Source organism: Megascapheus bottae, chromosome 14, assembly GCF_031878675.1.
Source record: "Megascapheus bottae isolate mThoBot1 chromosome 14, mThoBot2.hap1, whole genome shotgun sequence".
NCBI classification, from domain to species: Eukaryota; Metazoa; Chordata; class Mammalia; order Rodentia; family Geomyidae; genus Megascapheus; species Megascapheus bottae.
In genome coordinates this window covers 28675893-28694128 of record NC_143522.1, presented here as the reverse complement: position 1 = coordinate 28694128, position 18236 = coordinate 28675893, and the positions used below count along the sequence as shown (strand labels likewise).

General features: G+C 49.9%; 1 protein-coding gene across 4 annotated transcripts in view; it reads left to right on the top strand.

Annotated features, from left to right (window-relative positions):
- Bcl11b (BCL11 transcription factor B) overlaps nucleotides 1-18236 on the top strand; it is an 87570-nt gene that overhangs the window by 20727 nt on the left and 48607 nt on the right. For 2 of the 4 annotated variants that reach the window (XM_090344810.1, XM_090344809.1), the window contains exon 3: nucleotides 17494-17706. The exons of the other annotated variants lie outside the window; for them this stretch is intronic. In XM_090344810.1, coding sequence (XP_090200936.1) covers nucleotides 17494-17706 — 213 coding nt within the window. The remainder of the gene's footprint in view (nucleotides 1-17493; nucleotides 17707-18236) is intronic. 4 annotated transcript variants of the gene reach the window in all.

Here is an 18236-nt window from a genome sequence, read left to right as displayed (position 1 = left end):
ATTTCCTTTTTTAAAATTGTATTTATTATTTGCAGTGTTTGACATTGAACCCAGGGCTTCATGTACTAAGTGTAGATTCCCAAGCTATCTTATTTTCCATTTGTACCGGTCCCACACTTGTAGCAGAAATTTGGGAAAGGAGGAAGGGGTGAGGGAGAGACAGAAAGGTCTGGGGGGGGGAGGGAGAGAGAGAGAGAACAAATAAACCAAGCGCCCAGCATATTTAGCCTCATTATAATTGTTTTTATTTTTTCATTTGACAGTAAATAGCAGTTCATTTAAGAGTTTTTTGTTTGTTGTTGTTGCTAGTTTTCATGCTTGGCTAGTGCATAGCCACGAGGTCTACAACCTATAGGAGTGGGTTCCGTGCGGCTGAGGGGACGAGCCATTGGCGTCCAGGTTTCTTGCGTGATGCCAGTGCTCATTCTTCCCCACAGCGGTATGAGCTAGGTCTACTGTGAATCCCACCTCACAGGAAGGGAAGCGACACAGAGATGTTCAGCCATGAGGAGGGGCTCCGGGTGTCAGCTCCTGCACACTGTGGCTGCCGGAGGCCACCTATGGTCACATTTCATCCTGTTCCCATCACTACCTCCGCCCTTTTCAGAGGCCGTAGGTGATGACACTTTCATTTTGTAGGGCAGGCAACTGAGTCATTGGGAGGTTGTTCAGTGCCTGAGAGCCTGTGTCACAGTGGGTCCCACAAACTGGCTGTGCATTGTGCTGTTTCCAGGGACTGAACAGGCCCATGCTGTGATGGGTGTGAGGCCCCCTTCCTCCTAGCTGTCCATGGAGGGTGACACCATGAGGATATGGCCTTGGCTACCCACCTTCGCCAAGAGGAGAGGAACAGGGATGCACGAGGCTCTCGCGTTGAGCCTGGGATGGCACATGCATGCTGTGACCCAAGTGCTGTGTGGCCTTGAGCAGACCCTCTCCTTCTCTGAGCCTCCTGAGCTGAAATGTGATAAGGACTCAGCACCAGTGGTCTCCATTAGCTGTGAGAGTCAGACCAGGGGCCGCCTGCCCCTTCTAGCCAGCACTCTGGACTTGACTTGACCGGCCAGTAGGTTTTCTTTGAAGAGTCTGTAGCTGATGATAACAATTATATGAAAAGATACACAGTGAGGACTCCTGAAGATTTCTGTACTCAGCCAGACTAATGTTTGCAGCTCAGGGCTGGACCAGAAGTTGCACTGCATGGATTTTAGGGTGTGTGTGTACACCCATGCACACTTGCACAGAAAAGATCTCTGGATTGTTTAAACTCAAGCCTCACATACTCTGGACCCTTCTTGTCCTAAACTCTGCTAGGCATTGGCCACGACCTATGGGATAGCAGGGAATAGTCAGGATGGCGAGGCCTGGGGCACAGGACCCATGGGGACACAGGCAGCCTTCAGGGCCTTTTTGCTTGTCAGTGGGTTTCTTTGAGCCCCTGCAAGTGCACCTGTTAGGCTGGCTGAGAGAGAAGAGTGTGGGAGGGTGGAGGAGGGGCGAGGGGGGTGGTGCTAGGGTGAGTCCCAGATGTGGGGACAGCTCTGTCCCTAGCTCTGCAGGCAGCCAGGGAACTGGGACCAGGCTCCTCTAGGTGGAAGAAGAGCAATGCAATGACCCTTTGTCAGTGCTAAAAGGTCCACCAGCTTCCCCATTGGTGGCACAGAAGGACGGCAGTTGGTTGGTTGGTTGCTCCCATGCTGCTGCCCACAGCCCAGGACACAGTCCACACCTCCTGAAAGGCCCAGGTACCCTCAGTGGCTTTTGGGTTGTAGGTATGGATATCAGCTCTGTGGGTTCAGGTAGCACAAGAGTCCACAAGCAGGGAGCACTGTACCCCAGCTCCGGGATTAGGGCGTATGTGGTGGGGTGCAAGGCAGGGTTCCTGCCCTATCCCGCTGTCCAGGAGACCCAAGGCCACCCTGGGGATTCAGAAGCCAAAGGAAGGGTGGTGGCAGTGACTCCAGTGTAGCCTCCCAACCACGGATCCAGGGCTCCTCTCTGGGGCTTCTCCAGCCAGCAGGAGGCTGGATTCAGGAGGAATTAAGACACACTCTCCCCGTGACCTCTCCTCACCTCCAGCAAGTGGTTAAACAACAGGGGGGCTGTGGACCCGCAAAACAACATTCCCTTCTTCCCTCCGGGTCTGTGCCGGTTCCTCCCGCCTTGAGTTCAAAGCTGGCCAATTCGGAAACCCAAACAGTGCGTCTTCTCTCTGCGTTGTGGCTCGGAAAACTTTCCCTGCAAACCAGGCCACTTTCCTTCCTTGCTGCGAAGGAGAACTATATAATTTTCCCGTCCTGGCCTCTGCTTTGAGAAAGGCAAAGGGGGAAAAACTCTTGCCTGTAAACAGACAATGGGAGGCCGCCAAGGGTGCCCACACTTCCGGGGGTCTGTCTGGATCCTGAGCGGAGGGCTGGAACGGGAAAGCTGACAGGGGTCTCGGGGCCCTTTGGGATGCATGCTGGATGTTGACCTGGGGCTGTGGGTGGCTCTTGTGATCCGGGTGCTAGGGATGAACCTCAAAATCTCGGCTATGAGACTGAACCTTCGCTCCTGCTCTCAGCACACCAGGCCCCACCACCTTTGTCCCCAACGGGCAGCTCCTGCTTTCAACCTCTAGTAACCCATCCCCGCCCCCCACCCCCAGCTGCTGCACTGGAGAGGGGTGGATCTGTCTCCTCCAGGCTGATGGTGTGGGACTTTGGATCCCGCCTTGGGGGGGGGGGGGGACGCTTTCGGGTCCCTTAGCACCCCATCCTCACCTAACTGGGAGGACAAAGCCTTTTCCGGAGGCTGTCGACTGCTGAGCTCTGGCTAGGGCTCGTGGATGGCCCGCACCTTCCCGTTTGTGGGGGGGGAGGGGGAGTGTGGAGAGGACACTTGTGACAGCTGGCAGGTGGTGCCCGGCGGGCCGAATTCTGTGGGTGGGTGGGTGGGTGGGCTCCAAGATGCAGATCAGATCCAGGTCTTAGGGCACCCCTGGTCCTCACTCAGCAGCGGGCCTGGTAACTGGTTCAGACTTCAGCTTGCGCCCAGGGCGCACGCATACGCCATGGGCCAAAACCTTCCAGCTTTTCCCTACTTGACTGGGGCCCCACGCGCCTTGATTGTGCCTGCCTGGGCGGGAGGGCCATGCATAATTTGGGGGCTTAATGGGCCAGCTGCCGGAGCGGGGCAGGGAGAGGCGGGCTGCTGACCCAGCCTGCGCCCGCCCTATCGCCCTATCGGGAAGGCGCGCGTCTTTCTTCTTCCTCCCTGACAGCGCCCCTCCCCCTGGGCCAGGGTCCGAGGAAGGGGTGGGGGAGGTGGGCAGTCTCTGGCTGGTCTGGGGAGGTGGGGCGACTTTCCCTGCAGCCCAGCAACTTTTGCTTTGGGGGAGGGGAACAGACGTGCAGTGAATTGGAGCAGCGGACTCCACTCGGGCTCCTTTAGGAGTTGGAATGCAGGCTTCCTTGGAGGAGAGCAGGACCGGGAGCCCAGTGCAGCTCAGCTCCTCCGTCTCCCTCCCCCTCTGCCCCGCTTCTCCGCCCTGACAGCCCCCCCACCAGGCCTCCCGCCCAGCCTCCACCCTCCGAGCACGCCCTTGGCCACCGGCCAACCCCTTTCCCGGGCTGCCCTGCAGACTTGCCGGGGATGGAGGCGGAGACCCAAGGTCAAGGGCGGGGAGGCTGCCTGCCCCTGGCGCCTTTGTGCGCTGGGGGCTGCTCTCCTCGCCAGCCTCCATTCCTCTGGGGCGCGGGGGCCCCGTGGAATGACCTTGCTGGACCCCACGAGTGATTGGCATTTCTGGTTCTTTTGGAGGCTGGGGGGTGGAGGGGTCTTTTCCCCTACACTTCCTGCCACCCGGGACGGGCAGGTTTGTTCTGGATTCTTGAGGCGCCTGCGGGAACCCATTCCACCCCGGCACTGTGGTTGAGAAGGGTCTCAGGGTCTTCCTCTCACCTTGGTGGGACAGATCCAAGTGAGGCCTAGAAGGAAGGAGACTCGAGACTTCCCTTTCACCATTTGTGTTTGTGAAGGGCAAACAGGAGGGTCCCAAGGTGATTTTCTTTGGGAATTTTCTTAGAGGAAAATCTTGGGGCTGGGTTGTTAAAAAAACGGGACAAAAAAGCCCTCCCCTGGAGTGGGGAATTCCTAGCAGTTCTTCTTGCAAGCCAGGTGGTCTTAGCCTCAATTTCCTCTCCCCAAGAGAATTTGTATGCAAATGGTCATCTTACTAAGAGCCTCTGTTGTTCCTAGCAGTCCTTAAATTGGGAGATGCCAGTGGGACCTCCTGTGTTGGGACCTCCTGTGTATCCACCAAAAACAAAACAAAGCTGAAGGAAATGTTCAACCATTTTCTCAGTGCTGTGATTAGGGAAATAAGAATGTATACCATTTGCCTGGGGAAGATAAAAAGTTCACCTTCCCTTTGACAGGGTTTCTTGTCTATGATGGGATCTGCACTTCAATTCTTCATTGTTCAGAAATAAGTCTGAAGGAGACAACACTTCTGCTCTAGTACCAGGCCAAGTAGCTTTAAGAATATACATGTATACCTATCAATTTAGGATTTGGGTCAGGCACAGCATCTAGCATGTTCTGCCCTCTCCACGTGCCTGCTTGACATTTTGAGTAAGAGCAGATCTTGGGGGTAGGCATCCAAACTTTGAGCAGCTGGCTCTTCTGGTGGAGGAGTCTGAAGGTATCTATCTGTCAGTGTACTTGTTGATAGGCCTTGGGGAAAGGCAACTGAGTCAATGCTTGAGAACTCAAAGCTGCCAGTCCTGGACATATCTGCCTGAACTTGCTTGCTGATTTCTCAGACGTCCATTTATGACAGTTCCAACAAGATAGAATCTGCCTTTGAATATCTGTAAATATGGGCAAAGATCACAATCCAGTACCCATAATGGGCCAAGACGAAAAGGCAGATTCTTCTGTTTGATTAATATTTATGTTACCAGATTCCTTTACAGGAAGATGAAACACTGTGTGTGTGTGTGTGTGTGTGTGTTGTGTTGTGTTTAGGGACCTTGGCCCCTGCAGTTCATTTGAAGATGCAGATTTTTGCATTTTTGGAGACCAGGTGTGTCTGTGAGAGGGGAATTGTTCTCAAAAGGCAGGTACCCTGTCGTTGTCTGACTTAATAGGCATTTCATTGAGGTCCATTTTGTCTCCTTTCCTTAGTTTGTTCAACAGTTATTAAAAAATTAGGTCTGATTCATCTTTTTAGAGATGGTTTAGGGCTGAAGGTTACAAAAATGGGAGATTCTTATGATGGAGGGCTCTGATCCTCTCTCACCCCCATCCCTAATCCATACTTGCTGTCCTTGGAAGCGGTAGGGAGGAAGCTAAGTCCCTTCACTGCTGGAGGGACAGGGCCTGCCATGCTGTGTGTTGGTCTGACCCCTGGGCTATGTTGACCAGGCACAGGTGGCTTTGCCTGTCTTTGTTCAGGAGTGCCCTGTAGGAGGTGTGTACTTAGAAATGTGATGATTTGTCAGCAGGATCCTGTTGAAATTCAACCAGGGAGATTGGTAGGCAAAGGGACCAGAGGGAAGCTGCTTCTGAAGTGCTGTTAACCATGGTCTCTTTTACTGCTCGGAGAAATGACAGATTTTCCTACTAGTGTGGTTTCCCTGGGTGGCACCTGAGTCTTGGTTAGGTGGTTGATAAATGTTTGTTATTGCTGGAACGTTAAGGGCCACCCTCAGGATGAAGGCACTAAAACAGAGATGTTGGCACGTTGCTCTGCACAGCCCTGGGCACACCAGTATCTGTCTGTAAAATGGCCATGCACCCTTGCTTACTTTTCTGTCACCCTCCCCACAGGGACACTGCCCCCCGGTCTGTAGAGTGGAGGCAAAGATATCATCCACGTGGAGACTGTTATTGTTGGGTCGGTGGGTTGTCTGGGTGGAGTGTCTTAATTTGCAACTCTGAGAAGGAGTCAAATAGCTGCTTGTTTTGGGGCGTTATTTTTAATGTGGAGTGGAAGCATTTGGGGCTTAGGTGGAGGAAGCGAGGGAGAATTTTGGATTTTCAATTTAGTAACTCAATACCACGTGGAGGACTGTCCCCGCCAGACTAGTACCTCCTCTCTGCTTCATTTTAAGTGTGTGTGGGGAGGGGAGACGCGGGGGGTGGCAGTGATGGTGGTGGTATACAGCAAGATGACTTTAAGTGTTCAGTCTTGCTTAGGAGCAGGTGAGGAATGCTCTCAGTATGCCCTGGTAAGGAAATTCTCCGTTTCCTTTTGTTGCTGCCTCTCAAAGCAAACCAACATTGGCATTTATACCCACCGAATACACAGCTGGCTCTTCACGAAAAGGTACCTTCTCCGAATAGCCTGCTGGGACTACGGTTCACTTTTTTTGTTGTTGTTATTTTTCTTGCAAAGAGTCGTTCTTCCTTTCATTTCTTCTTCTTTTTTTTTTTTCCTCCTTTTTCTAGCAAATGCTGGATGACCTGAATTTGTTTTTAATAAGGATAACCTCTGGCAGGATCCCAAACCTCTGGCTCAGTCTTGTCTATAGAAGTACAGATGTTGTTGTTGTTACATATTTGGCTTGTTCCCCCAGCTCTGGTTGGAGTTTGGGCTGGTGAGTGTGTACTTTCTCCTTTCCCCACAGGGGCCTGGAAGAGCTCTGGTTCCCAGCATCTGGGCTGGAGTAGGGTAGGGACCACTGACACCTTGAGTCTGCCTGGGTGCAGGCTCACAGCCAGGAGGTGTGCATTCCTCTCTAATTGAACGCAGATCTGAATAGACCCATGTGATATGTCCCTGTCTTCTTGTTTCTGGGTCTGGAGGTGGATAACGTCCCAGCTCATACCTCTATTGAGCCCATCGGGTTAAAAAAAAAAAAAGGAGGAAACCGGCAAGATCACGCCAAGCTCTGTGTGAATTTTGTTTTCAGGAACTGGCTCTTCCGAGCTTTTGTCAGTGACAGTTAACTGAGGAGCAGATCAGTGCTCGCTTGCTTCTGACACATTCTCCTGTCTTCCCAAACTCCAACCTGAACCATTCAGGAAGCCTTCCCACGGCCGCCTTTTCTCTCCCGGTTGTCATCCTGCCTCCCCCTTCCTGTACCCTCTTCTCCACCCTTCCCTTCAACCCAAGTGGGCTTGTCGCGGAGTGCAGGACAGACATGCAAAACACAGCTAAATAAATCATGTTTACGCTTGGCGTTCTTGGTAGTGAAAAATCTGTTGGCTGTTCTGACTTCCTTATTTCTCAGCATTTGCTTCCTACCTGTTTTTGAGTACATGCCCAGAAAGAGTGGTTTTGTCAAATGAGGGGAGAATGCCAGCCAGCCTTTCCTTCTGCCAAGGAAGCTGCGGGATTTTGCAAAACAGTGACGTGTTTTTTTTTTTTTTGGTGACACTGATGTTGTTATGTGTGTGTGTGCGTGTGTGTGTGTGTGTGTGTGTTGTTTTTTTTTTTTTCTTTTCTCCCCCAGGAGAAATTAGAATATAGACTAAGGGTATAAAATGTAGCTAGGAAAGGGTGAGGGGATGCAAAAAACACTACCTTCTACTGCTCGGGTGGGGGTGGGGTGGCTCCGAAAAGAAAGGTCTCATTTCTGGTTGTTGTAAGGGGAGCAGGCTGCCCATGAAGGCCCAGAGGCTGAGCTGTGGATCTCGAGAGCTGAGTCAGGTTCCCTGCCTCAGTCTCAGTCTCAAGACTTTATTATTTATTTATTTTTCCCTTGCTGGTTTGATGATGGGATGGTGCACGGGTTTTTTTTTTTTTTAACCCCCTCCTTTTTCTGTTTGGTTTTGTGTCTGTTTAGTTTCTGAGGTCTCCTGAGCAATGCTTGCAGTATCCCTGCAGTGATCTTGTCCTGCTCGGGGTCTGGAGCTTGTGGCATCCAGCAACAGTCATTGTTTATATAGATCAGTCATGGAGGCGTCCCTGCCTCTGGGTTTTATTGGTCATGTTGTTTTGTTGTGTGTGTGTGTGTGGGGGGGGGGTGCATCTGAAAAGTCGTTTTCGTGATGGGTGTGCTAGACAGAGAACTTCCTGGGTAATGACAGCCAAATAAAGGCATCCAGCTTGAAAAAAGATTAAAAATGTTTCCAAGATCAAGTATTGCCAAATAAACACTTGCAGGCTCCTGTAGGGAGGTGAGAGTTGGCTTATCATGGAATCTATTTTGTAAGATTTCAGCAATGGTTCTTTCTGCATGAGGTCCTGGATCTCTGATCTATTTCAAAGACAGCCCAAGTGGGGGTTAGAATTTATAACAAAATCAAAGTCGGCGTGCTCTGATTTCCCCAATTTCTAATGGGAATATGCCACAATAGAAATGATATTTCCACTGAGGACTGCAGTACCGGTTTCTTTAATTACATTAAATAGCGGCATAAACCTCCACTGACGTAAACCTCTGTAGCAGCCGCATCGTAGCAGCCTGGGTTGAATCGTAAGCAGCGATGTTACCAGTGTTAATGTGCTAACCAGCTTTATTAAATTAATCCAGCGAAGTGTTAATTTTTACAAATTTTGTTGTGTACATACCACACATCACCTCTAGTGTGTTAGGAGATGAAAATGGATTTCATGTAAAAAAAAATAAGTAAGAAGGTGGCTGTCAGACTGCTTCCTTAGAAGGAAATTTGTGATTTTCTTTTTTTTTTTGCCATCAAATGCTACCGGGCTGAAAAGGAGACTCACAATATGTATATTAAATGCCATCTACATACGGAAAACTCAGTTAAAGGAACTATTTGGTTGAAAGTAATTACAGGCCTGTTCAATTTTTTAGTCAGTGACATTTCAGACATGGCTTTGGAAACATAAAGAGGCCCCAGAAAGATTTTGTTCTTAATGTGAGACAAAGCATTGAGCCCTCTATATTCTATGTGTCCACTTTAAAAAAGGTAAGGAAAGGAAAGAAAGAAAAGAAATAAAAAAAAAAGACTCAATCCTTATCAACAACATTCAAGGGATAGCTAGATTTTTAAAAAAGAAATTCTAATAGAGGAGCTAATAAGCACGTGTTAAAAAATAAAATATGCACTTGAACGATAGCAGGTACCCTAATTCTTACAATTTGATTTGTTTCCCCTTGCTTTCTCTTAAACTTTCTATTAACCAAGTTTCCTCCCCACCCCTCCCCATGCCCCCGTGGAAAACAAAGAGATCTCACTGGTGCTGTGGTTGTTTCTTCCTGCTCAGGTTGAATTTTATGGTCCGATCTTAAGAGGTGCTTATATTCTTTAAACTGTACAACTCCATGGCACCTGTAATTTCAGTCTTCTTTCCTCCCTGCACTGGACTGGAGTCCTTGCTGGACATTCCGTTTTCCCTTTTATCTTTATATTGGCTGGGCTATGTTCTTTTCATTCAAAATTCCCTAGGCTTCTCAGTTGAGACTTCCTTCCTCCTCCTCTTCTCGTGGGCTCTCTGTGTGTGGCGCTTGAGCACAAGCCTGCGTTGGACTTAGTGGGACCTCTGAATCACAGCGACTTCCTAAGCTCACCAGCTTTTAGATGTGTTTTATGGAGGACCAGATTTTTGATAAGAAAGCAGGTTCAGTGTTTCCCAGATATTGACGTCAAGTCAAGCTCAGTGATTGCTGGGAGGAGGGGTTTGGCTAAGAAAAAGGGGTCTCTGCTTTTAAATTCACTGTAGACATCAAATCTAAAGATTCATTTTCCCTGGATGATTTCGCTCATCAGACATGTGGCTTCTGTCTTCACTGAGCAATTTTTCCCCATCCAGCTGCAAATGAACAGAAACACGGGCATATGTCTAAGGGATGGTTGGCCAAGCTTGTCCTAGCAGGTCTGGTCACTGAGTCCTGTCTGGCGAAGGGTTCAGGGTTTTAATCCCCAATTCTCAGATTTTTCGTGTTTAGGAATGCTAAAGATTAATCTGGCTTGCTTCCTACTTCAGTTCATAGATTGTACTTTTCATCTAATTCTGCTTCCTGCAGATAGGTGTAGACCACTGCTTGTTGCTCGGGATACAATAGAAGATGGAATTCCTAAAGGATCTGGGAGTCCTATTTGGGGGCAGAAGTTGCTGCCGGTTGACACAGCCACACAGCTGCCCCACTTCTGATCAGAAGACCTAAATTAGGGAGAATTTCCTCTGCTAGGGATTAGCTAGATACATTTGCCGGGGTCATTGGGAATCTGTCAACCCCAGATTTTTTGGTGATGCATGCAGACAGTTTAATGTTATAGATGTGTGTGTGTGTGTGTGTGTGTGTGTGTGTGTGTGTGTGTGTGGTGTGTGTGAATGTGTCTGCTTATATCTATATCATCTCTATATTATAGGTGCTTATGCATATATTTTTCTACCTAGTCAAACATGTAGTCTCACCTTCTCTGTTAAGGGCCCCAGTTTGGTGGATTGGCCTGTAAGTTTACCCTAGAGGAGTCCTGTTTGCTTTTCTGTGCACATACTAAGCTGGATACATAGGCGTCAAGTAGAGGTGCTAATTTATATTCAAGATATTCAGAGAGTTCCAGGGGCATTCCCCAAAGTGAAGCAAAAGTAGACAGTCTAAGCTGTGAGTGTTGCCCTGCAGGTATGGGCCTGAGAATTGGAATGGGGGATACCAAACTCTCGGTCTACTGTCTCCATTTTGTCCCAGTGATTCACAGATGTGTCAAGGGTTCCTATCCTCCCCAGCAGTACCAGCAGTTTTTTCAGGAAAGGCCACAGAAGGGATGGGGCCAGCGGATATGAATTGTCCTATCTCAGCTTAGAGGACAGACAGGGCATCTGCCGTCTCCAGGGTCTGTGGTAGCCTGCCTCTGTAGGAAATTGGGGTTGCCTGTCATTGAAATAAGTGCTTCTGGACACAGAAGGGGGTGTATGTCCCTTCTCTCCTCCCCCTGCTGTGGTTGCTACACCAAGCCACAGGGGAAGGGGAACAAGAGGTTTTGGTGTGTGTGTGTGTGTGTGTGTGTGTGTGTGTGTGTGTGTGTGTGTGTGTGTGTGTAGTGAGCCTTCAGCTTTCTTTCTTGTCCCCTTTTCCAGGGGCTACATGAAATGGGCACCATGCTGGCGGGGGCGGGGGGGTGGAAATTCTCTGAGACTGATTTATGAATGCCAGAGGAGTGAGGAGGAAGGCCTGGCTCAAGGACCAAAAGCTGTGTTACTTACCTTGCCCGGATGGGTGGCTCAGTCTTCTTATGGTGGGTCCCGGAGGATGCCTGGGTTGTCCACACAGGCTGTGGACAGTGAGTGGCATCTCTGAGTGGTCACTTGGGGACGAGGCAGTAGAGATAGGCTGTTGCTTGTGTTCCTGAAGGCTGCAGCCAGCCCACCTCTTTTCCTGCTGTCCAGCTCTCACAGTGGCCCTCTTTTAAGTCCATCTCAGGCCCAGGTGATAGATGAGGAAGCTGAAGCAGGCCTTTCACTGGGTGGGAATTCTGAATTTTCATCGTCCCCAGACACTGCAGGGCTGTCAACGTTGAGCAGGAAGCCAGCTGATGGAAGGCCAAGCATGGATATGAACTCTGGCTTTATATTTCCCATGCAATAACCCTAAAGGGCTCTGAAACACTGTCCCCTCACAAGACCTCATTTTCCCTTTCATTGCTTTTACCCCAAAGACACGTAACAGTCACCCCCCTCAGGTCTCCAAGCCCACCTAGACTTCAGGGGACTAGAGACTTGTAACAGGACTTCTGCACTCAGACAAAACAACTCAGGACTGAGAATGAGAATCCAGTAGAGGGGTTAATGGTGGGACTGGAGGAATCCTGGCTTCCTGCATAGAATTTCCCATTGGTAGCGTGAGCTCTGGTTTTGATGGCAACAAGGCTTAGATTTCCTATTATTATCATTATTATTATTATTATTATTAATTTATTTCTTATAATGAAATGAAAGCCAAGTTCCAGTATCTGACGGTTGCCTTCTTGGCTTAACACTCGACAGCTAAAAACTAAGAAGTGAAATTGTACCCGTGGAACGACGGAATTTATATTTTCAGCAGTTCCCCTAGGGCTTGGGTGGCTCTGGAAATAAAACACAATGAAGGTTCCTTAGAATTATTCCCTATTCCTGCTCTCTCAGCCACTCCTTCCATTTGTTCTTTCCCCCCCAAAAAAAGGAGAGGGAGAAAGAGACAACGGATAGGGAATTGGTGAGCACACATGCCCGTCTCATTTAAGGTGGCACTCCACTCCTTTGAAATAGGAAATTGCCAAAATGGATGTCATCAGTCGCTAATTAGATATATTTTAACTGCAGGATCGTTTTACCAGCCAGTACTGTTATTATGTGCTTCAGGGTGAGTCTACAATAGAGCTTAACACTCTGGGCACTCGGACTTAGCCGACAGTTAGTAGACGCTAGTAGACACGGTGGGATTGGGTGAGGCACTTCCCCTCTGTGGCATCTGGTCACATGGGCCTTTGGGGGCTTTCAAGATGCCAAAGCTGGATACCCTTGTGTTAAAGGTCTAAATCTTTCCACTTTCTGAAAACGAACCCCTAGTTCTTCCCATCCCCGCTCTCTGAGTATGAAGATCAAGGCCTCAGTGCCTGGAGATTCCAGACTGTGGGTAGCAGTGGTCACATGCCTCATTGCAGGGCACAGACCCCCGGGCTCTGAACCACTGGACCAGCCCGGGAGTGGAATGGAATGATGGAATGGAATGTGTTGATTAGGTCCTACCAGCAGAATGTGGTGCCGCAAGCAGGCAGGCAGCCTGCCTGGAGCACTGGCTTTTCAAGGCATTGCTGATTTTACCTCCATTTTCTCTAGCACACCGGAAAACAAACGGTGATTTCCTGTCGGGGGTGGGAGGAGGCAGTCTAGGGTGAGGAAAATGATTCTTAAATATGAGCAGTGCATTTGCCTGCCTGTTTCCTCTCCCTCCTCTTCTTAATACACAGCTTTTTATTTTATTTTTCTCTTTATCATCCCTTAAGACAAAGTAGCTGGCAAAATATTTAAGTGATGAGAAAGAAATGTTTGTATTTGCCTGTGTGTGAATTGGGTTATCTGCCTATCTTGTTTAGGAAATTTGGGCTGCCTTTCCCAAATACTATGTTCGCCTCTCAAATCTTTCCGGGCTCCATTTCCATATTTCTGCGTGCTTGTTCTTTGTTAGTCAGTTGGCAAGCGCTTATTTGAATATTAAAAATTTCTTTAATCATCAAAGGCAGGAGAACAGTCTCATGAATATTCATATTCCTCCCCCCCTCCCCAGACTAGATTCTAGTTCATTACCCTGCGGTAAAAGCCAAACAGCCATCAATCGCCCTCATTACCGGCTCTGGCGTTTTGATTGGCTGCCTGCTGCCCACAGCGTTTTTTATTTTTTTTTTTAAATCCCCTCCTCCTCTTCTCCTATGAGCTATCGTGTACCTGCCAACAACTTAAAAAAAAAATCAACAATGCAGGAATAAATTTCTCTGGTTGAAACACAACTTTGCAAACTTGTCAAACAGTCCTTGTGGCTCTGGTGTCTTAGTGGCTGCCAGCACCAGGACTGTGTTCTTCAAACCCTCTTCCCCTGAAAAAAAAAAGAAAAGCAAGGAGGAGGAAGGAGAGAGAAAGGAAAAAATTAAATAAATAAATAAAAAGGGAGAAACTTGAGCCTCTGAGATGAATATTTGTCAAGAGAGTTGACGTAAGTTTCATTTGCATAATGACTTTGTACTTCTGCATTAATAAAATTTGCATATGAAGCCATGTTAATTACTCCTGATCATGCTTTTTGCATTCATGCATAGTAATTTTCTCCGACTTGTGAGAATTAATGTCTTGGCATGGGGGGGAGGGGGCGCGGGGACTGTCAGGTTCCCTCGCCTGTGTCCCTTGCTCACAGACGTTGGCTCTCTGTCTGTCTCCTTCCTTGATCTGTGACTCATTTCTGCACTATCAGTAGGAGTTCTCGCCTTAAAAAAAATGCATCCGTTGAAAGACACCAGTGGGGAGAAAAATAGACCTCTCGGCACAGTGTATTCCTGGCCACCTCTGTAGCTGGGAACACGCAATCTGCAACCCCATCCCCCCTCCCCCCTGTGCAGAGGGAGTTTCTTGTCCCTCTCCAACGGAAGCTGGGCTGCTCTAGGCATGGTGTGTGTGTGTGTGTGTGTGTGTGTGTGTGTGTGCAGGCTCCTGGCGGTGGGTGTGTCCCCAGCCAGTGCGCATGACTGAGGCTAGAACCTAGCATCATTCAGGCCCTGCTGGAGGGCGGTGGTCTTCAGGCCTTCTTCTGGAGGCCCCACACCAGAGATCCTGTCTCTTATTCTGGACCTCTAAACACATTCCAGGGGTCTGATCTGGAGACTTTTCTGGGGAGCTGAGAGCAAAAAGGGAGTCGGACCCTTCTAAACCCACTGGGCCAGGGTACCTTCTTCAGCCTCAGTTTCCTTACTTGTCAGAGTGGGAACATGACCCCTACCCCATTGGAAGGCTCTGAGCTTAACATGAGATAATACATATATATTGGTTGCCGACTTTAAATGATGTAAGTCACCAGATCTCACATAAAGGTGAGTTGGTTGTTTGGCTTTGTCCTGCCACCCATCTCCACGTACACAGGTCTGTTTGGACTGACACCGGCCAAAAGAAAGTATTTAAAAATAAAGTTGTTGTGTTGTGGAGCCTAAGGCCTTGCCTTGCACATGTTAGGGCAGTACCCCACCCAGGAACCCAGGAAGCTTTTGCATACTCTCAAGCCGATGGCAGTGTTGTGCAGAGTGTTCACAGAGAGCAGGAAGAGCTCAGAGTTGAAAGGAAATGAAGGATGGTGATCAAGACCTCTGACCCTCCCTTTTACAGAGGAGGGACCTGAGGTTTGAGTTCGGGACCACCTTAGGGTGTGTGATCAGTAGACAGTAGAGGAAGAATCTGAATCCAGCCCCTTCTCTGAACCCTGTTGGCTTCCTTCCTGACTGTCCTGGGTCACAGATGATCACAAGTGCTTTCTGGCTGAGCTTGGAAAGGCAGATACTCCTATCTTTGTGGAAAAAAAAAGTTTGGGAGGTGGACTCACCTTTGATTTTTTTTTTTTTTTATGGGTTTGGAATCAGGGCCTCATAGTTAATAGAAAGCAATGCTACCACTTAAGCCATGTTTAGAGCCTTCCTCCCTTCCCCCCTTGAGTTATTTTGTGGATAGGGCCTTGAGGTTTGCCTGGGGCAGGCCTTGGACCAGAACCCTTCTACCTATAATTTCCTTTGCAGCTGAGCCCATAAACCACCATGTATGGTTTATCGATTGAGATGGGGAGGGGGGTGTTCACTAACTTTTTACAAGTAGCTGGGATTGTAGATATCAGCCACTGTGCCAGCCTGATTTGTGTGTGTGTTTGTGTGTGTGTGTGTGTGTGTGTGTGTGTGCATGCGCGCGTTTAAGATTCACATATGTAAAATCCATTTTGTACCAACAGTGGTTTTGCGTGTATTCACTACTTTTTGTAGCCATCACCAATGTCTTAAGTCCAGGCCAGCAAAGCCATCACCTCCTAAAATTACCTTAGGTTCCCCAGTTCTCACCTTCTAGCTGTCTCCTAGATTTAGAAATGACCACTCTGTCCCCATGGATTCTCCAGCGCAGGATCCCATCCAGGGAAGCAAACAACCAATACTTCTTTCCTTGCTTATGGCTTTTCAGTACCTGGATTTCTTGTGCTCTAGCTGTGGGAAGACTTCTGGTTTGAGCTGTTTTTTAGGGAACCTCCTGCAGGGCCTAAGAGAGTCCCAGAAAGGTCCCAGACCCTGCAGCCCTTCTGCCCCTGAAGAGGCTGGTGTGGGTGAGATCAGACTTCCTGAAGAGGCCTTGGTTCCTACAGCATCACTACCCTGAGCGTGGTCACTTTGACAAATCCTGGCCTCAGACCCTAGCTTGGCTGTATCGTTGCCCTGTGGTTGGAGGATCACTTCCTTCCCGTCCCTTTGTCCTCTTCCCATCAAAGCCATTTCCTTTCCCATTTGGGATGACTGTCATCAGGCCACTTGGGGCTCCCGTTGACTTCTCAGCTGGCTGAGCTGTGACTTCCTTCAGAAATGGAGCCAGAACTAGAGTCAGCCACCAGTGAGAAGGCTGAGGTCAAGTAGGCCTCCATCTCCCACAGCCCCACATGGTCTGGATTTCCTGGCCACTCCCTCTGCCTGGAGCCTTGGCAGTCCCCAAGCTCAGAGCTTGGGGTCTTCTCCAGTGCCCTGATTCCCTTGCACCTAGATTTGTGTTTTAGAGAAGTAGGGCAGAGGGGAAGGGGTGGCAGGGGGGAGGGAGAGAATGCTGTAATTTGGGAGTTAGGCAGAGGGGTTTTAATGAGGCTGTGGCTTTCTCCAGTCTCAGCCTCTGTTTCCTGGTCGGTATAATGGGTTTTCTAGGTTTCGGTTGCTCAGGGCAGTTAGGAAGACTAGGTGCAGACTTGACAGGCGCCTGGCTTACAGTTCGTTGGCAGAGCCGTATGGCTCACCTGGGAGGGGGCATCCTGTGTGGTGGCTATGCATGGGCAGACTTCCACCTGTGCCAACTTCCCCAGGAGGTGAGGCTGGGCGCCCTCCCTGGCAGAGCTGGTGCGGATCTACTGCCCGTCATCTTGTTGATGTTTTCTTTTTTGTCTCTCTGATGCTTCTTTGCTCAATTATTTACCCAGGGAATTTGGGCTTCTCCACTTGTGGTTTTGGCAAGTGCTTCACACAAATGTTTTGCCCTGGTGGTCTCTTAGCCATGTAAGATAAACGGCCAAATCAAATGCAGGCCTTGCCTCTCCTTGCCGGCAGCTGAGACAAACTGCAGGGCTGGGTGCAGGAGAGGCAGCCCGGCAAAAGCCCAGGTCTTTTCTGTCTTTGTTAAGAAGAGGGTACGTCCAAGCTGGGACACAGTCATTAAGATGGGTCAGGGCAGTATCGGGCATTCTTGGGGTGGCGGAGGGAACAAAGCCTTGTGAACAGTGCTAGGGCTGGGGTGCTGCTTGCTGTGGAGGGAAGGTGCGGGGGGGGGGGACCTGGGGTGAGGAAACGCTGGAGAGAGACCTCCGCTGGTCAGCTGAGCAGGAGGATAACTAGAGCCCAAACCCTTGGAGGTGGTCTTGGTGGCCCAGGCCTGTTCAAAGAGCCATTCTGATGGAGCAAGGGACTGTGGCTCCCAACTTTTCAACTCCTCCAGAGATGGGTGCTCCAGAATCGGTGGGAGCAGATGCTCAGTGGGAGCCTGTCCTGGTTCACTCCGGAAGTCCTTCATGGGAGGATTTTTTTTTTCTGGGAATGGGGCCCTGACAGGTCCTCTGTGTCCTCACCCACTGCACGAGGCCCCAGAGACAGGGGTCCCTGCCCTACAACAACCCCTCCTGGCAGCTGAACATAGAAGACTTTCCCCAGTGCCCCAGTGCACGCCCATGTCCTGAGCCCTCTTCCCTGTCCATGTTTGGGTGGCCATGCCTGCAGGGCCAGCACCCTCTTGGACCTCTCCCTCTTAAAAGCTGGCCCAAAGCCCTGCACCCCGGGCCCCTCCTGTGCCCCTGAGCCTCTTGTGCGGTCCAGGGCCCGACTGACCAGTCTTTTCTATTGTTTTTTCTCCAGGGCCGTGCAGGCCTGCCCAGCTGCCAGCGGTGGCCCCCATAGCTGCCTCCTCCCACCCTCACACATCTGTGATTACTTCACCTCTGCGTGCCCTGGGCGCTCTCCCGCCCTGCTTCCCGCTGCCCTGCTGCAGCGCGCGCCCGATGTCGGGCGACGGGACTCAGGGTGAGGGTCAGACGGAGGGTCCCTTTGGATGCCAGTGTCAGTTGTCAGGTAACACAGCCGCCGCGGTGGGGGGTGGGGTCCCGGGATGGTGGGGTGTGCCCTGGGACAGATCTGGGGCCCGGAGATGGGGACCCAGGGAAGAAGTGCAATCCATACCCCAAAGGCATTTTTTTGGGGGGGGGGGAGTGGGTGCCAGATGAAGGATGTCAACTGAACTGTTAAGTACAGTGCCTAGTTCCCCGAGGTCAGGGTGCATTTCAATTCCTCCCTGCTTCTGAGAGTCTCACTCCCAGAATGCATTGCCCATCCTTCAGATTTCATCTCTTTGGGCTGTTTAGCTAAATCTTAATTGGATAACGCTTAACATCTGAGGTTTTTTCCCTGCCCTTGCCTCTGCCCGCCACCCTCAGACAAGGTTAGAAAGGATTCCTTGGTTGTCTGTGTACATCGCTGGAGCCATCCAAAATGCTGAGTTTCTCTTTAGGACAATGTGTTGCCCATTAACTTGGAGGAGGGAAAAAGAATTAGTTGCTGCAAAGGAGCCTTTTCTAGAGTTGTGGTTGCCAGGCGCCAGTGGC